At 45.5% G+C, this 3,452-nt stretch overlaps 1 protein-coding gene across 1 annotated transcript; it reads right to left on the reverse strand.

The window, feature by feature from the left end:
- Positions 1 to 279: 279 nt before the first annotated feature.
- Positions 280 to 2,800, reverse strand: LOC135399333 (uncharacterized). Its single transcript, XM_064631204.1, has one exon. The coding sequence runs from the start codon at positions 2,578 to 2,580 to the stop codon at positions 364 to 366; it is 2,217 nt and encodes a 738-aa protein (XP_064487274.1). The 5' UTR covers positions 2,581 to 2,800; the 3' UTR covers positions 280 to 363.
- Positions 2,801 to 3,452: the final 652 nt, after the last annotated feature.

A 3,452-nucleotide genomic window follows, 5' to 3' on the forward strand; every position in this document is an offset into this window, starting at 1 on the left:
TTGGCACAACTTTTTCTGCAGTGCGCTGAATCGTCATGGATGTCGGTAAAACGGTTTGAACCGTTACTTCTGTGCTCCGGGACCCAACCAAAAACCCCACCCTGGCAAAAAAGTAATCGACTAGAGCAACAAGTTGCTTTCCAAGTATGTAAAGTGTAGCTAAGTTATACCTCAAGCTGATGGGAAGCTCCAGCTTCCCCGATGTTGTCGTCCAGGGGAGTTCAGAGACTGTACAATGTGCCTGTGACTGTATAATAAATTATAGACAATTCAGACTACTTAGCCAACACAAACTTTAAAGAAACAAACAAACAAAAACAAACAATGAAATAAATGTTGCAGCCATGACCTGACTTGCTCTATCTACATTTTGCCATCACTCCACATAACATCTTCCAGCCTTAGATATGAAAATATTTTCTGAAGGCATTCGGCACTCAGTTGGTCAATCTGAACTGCGTCACCACTGTTCCGGCAACACTCCAGCTTCTCCTTCACGATACCACTTAGGACGGTGTACTGGTCCGTAATACACCTAGCTGCTTGTCTGATAAGCATCTTTGCAGCTTCTTCTGACATCGCATTAATTCTTTTCAAATGAGATGTCAAAGAGTCGTTCATGCACACTTTCTCGAAAGCCAATGCCAAACTTCTCTCGGGTGACTTCATCAACGCAAACTTTGCTGCCTTGTTCAGCAGCGCATAGTTTCGACGGCGGACTTCTCCGACATCGAACATGACTTTTCTGTTGTATACCTCCGGTAAAATATTAAGTTCGAGAAGTGTGTAGTTATCTGGCAAGCCATCGACTAGTATACTCAATGGTTCGCTGGCTCCGAGGAAAGTCCTAAATTCGTTGAGAGTCCTGTTCATCTTGAGCATGCTTACGAATACACGTGTGGTGCTTGCATCAAATCTGCTATAGGGAAGAACAAGTTTAGAAAGTGAGGTATTTTTTGCGAGGTTCTCAAACAATATAATCATGTGTGATGGCTGAAGAATCGCTCCTAACTCTAATGACTTGAGCGTTTTGTTTGTCAACAGAAGACATCCGAGCTCTTGTGCCGATGCCCCGTCGAATGCACCAGTTTCTACTGCGAGATGTTTAACGGTACAGTTGCAAGAAAGTGAACTGAACAGTTCTACAAAATGCTTGGGCGTCAATTCAAAATCTCCGTCAAAAGCTATTTGGTCCAATTTGTACTTGTTTGTCCGAAGCACTTTTCCTAACTGAAAGCAGCCGGTGGAACCATAAACCATCTGGACCCTTTCATGAGCTCCCTCAGCCTCCAAAGTCTGACTGATTTTGTGTGCTTCCTCTTCGTTGACTTCGACGTGTCCAAAGTACAACTTAGTGTCTGACCCCTTTTGTATAGAGGCTTCGATGATGGCCATCACACCACAGCTCGATAGCATGTTGCGCTTTAGGGAAAGAACTTCCAACTTCTGGGCTACACCCAGGTACCTTGCCAGGGCAGTGGCACCCAAGTCCTTGATGCTGTTACAATCCAAGCACAGCTCGCATAGGTAACCACAATGGTCAAGCCCATGTACGAGAGACTCCAAATTAATACAGTCCAAATTACAGTCAATTATCTTGAGCGAAATCAAAGCCTTGTGCTTTTGCAGTGCACGTGTAAGCAGACCAAGTGCAGATGCATGAAGTCTACAATGATGCAACTGCAATGTTTGCAACTTCAACAGAGGGGTGGCTGTTAGCTTCTCCGCGATGGCACATAGCTCACAGTGTGTGAACAGGATTCCTTTCAATTCAATTTTTTCTAAGTCTGGGTTGTTTAGTAACAGGTCGGAGAGGCCACGGGCACCACTGTCACTGAGCTCCGTGAGGGTGACGCACAAAACTTTCAAGTTTGTACAAGTCTTCACACCATTTAAAAATGCCACGGCGTTGCTCGGCCACCTCGTTTTCTCGAGAGACAGTTCAGTTAGCGTATTCGTCGATCCAATACTGGCACCCATATCAGCAATATAATCATCGTGTATGTATGTGCCCCTTTGGTGCAGAAGCAGTTTAAATTTATCGAGGCATGTCATGCGTCCTACAGCAGCGCCCAATTCAGCACCGTATTCGCTGTTGAAATGACACAAGGACAGGACAAAATTTTTCACGGCTTTGCTCACCGAAAGTGCATTGCAGAACAAGAAAGCGTGGTCCTTCACTAGTGACACGTCATCTAGCTCAACCGTGCAAATGCAGTGATGCTCCTTCAGCAGCCAATGTACTGCAACGCATGCCTCGGTCCTTCCTTTGTAACCTGGGAGTAGTACGCCATCCAGCGAGCAAAGCGCTAGCAGACCAACCCTGTCTTCTCTGAGCTCACTGTTTATTGCGTAGAGGATCTCGTTCCAAACAGTTAAATGCGAGAATATCCAGCAGTCGTTTTCGCTGCTCCCCGTGCACGGGCGTGCGATGTTTATACCTTTGCCTCCCAAACGATCTTTCAAGTGTGCGATGGTACTGTGAAGTGACTGGACGTAATTTGCTCGCCGAGCTGGTCTACAGCTTGACGTAGCTTCAACGAGGGAGTTGTAGTAGGCAGTGATATACGTGTCGTCCATGGCCCGAGTTTTTCTGCGTCGTTCACATTTGTGTACTAATGAGACAGTGAGGCAGTGCAACTGAAGAAAAACTTTCAACTGAAGAAGTAGCTTTCTTACAGGCTGGGCATTAAACAGCAGAGGTTGTTTCTCTGACGCACGAATGGGACAACTACCTACATACCACCACCACCGAAAGTTGTTTTTACGCGCTGCTGCAGTTTCGGTTTGACTTGGATTGGATTCAAGTTGGATTTTGAGGCAGTGTGCGGGGCTGTTTCGGTAGGCGTCATCATTCTACAAGTCGGCTTCACCTAGCACACGGGTGCATTAGGTGAAGCCATGGGTGAAGCCCACCTTACAAAACTACCATTGTGGCCAGACTGTACGTAAGTTTCCGCCATAGTTTCCGCCACGTAAGTTTCCGGCGAAATGTAGCAATTTGGTATCACATAAACAAAATACAGAAACCGACACTGGTATCAGGTAAGGTCAGGTAAAGCCCACTTTACGGAGCCCTTGTGTTGCTTTGTGTCGTTTTCTCCCCTTCTTATCCTTTGAAGCGTATACGAAGAGGGGAGTCAAGTCCTGTAGATCACAAACAAAATACAGGAACCGACACTGAAGATATCTTAGTGTCTTATATCTTCAGTGTCGGTTCCTGCTTCTTATCCTTTGTAACATTGTCTCCCCTGCTTATCCTTTGTAACATTATGTGCATTTTTATTTCGCACGATTTCTTTCTCTTTTTTGTTTTTGGACCTTCCTTTCTGTCTTTTTCTCTTGCCTTTTTTTTTACTACCACAAAGAATTCCTTTGGGGGGGGGGGGGAGGCGGAGGAACTTACATCTAATAAGCAAAAGACTAGCATGAGGGCAATCGAAAGCACGGAT

The sequence above is a fragment of the Ornithodoros turicata genome, chromosome 6 (assembly GCF_037126465.1).
Source record: "Ornithodoros turicata isolate Travis chromosome 6, ASM3712646v1, whole genome shotgun sequence".
Taxonomy (NCBI): Eukaryota; Metazoa; Arthropoda; class Arachnida; order Ixodida; family Argasidae; genus Ornithodoros; species Ornithodoros turicata.

Bases quoted from the DNA above. Each gene is read 5' to 3' on its own strand.
- LOC135399333 (XM_064631204.1), bottom strand. From the start codon at position 2,580: ATGGACGACACGTATATCACTGCCTACTACAACTCCCTCGTTGAAGCT.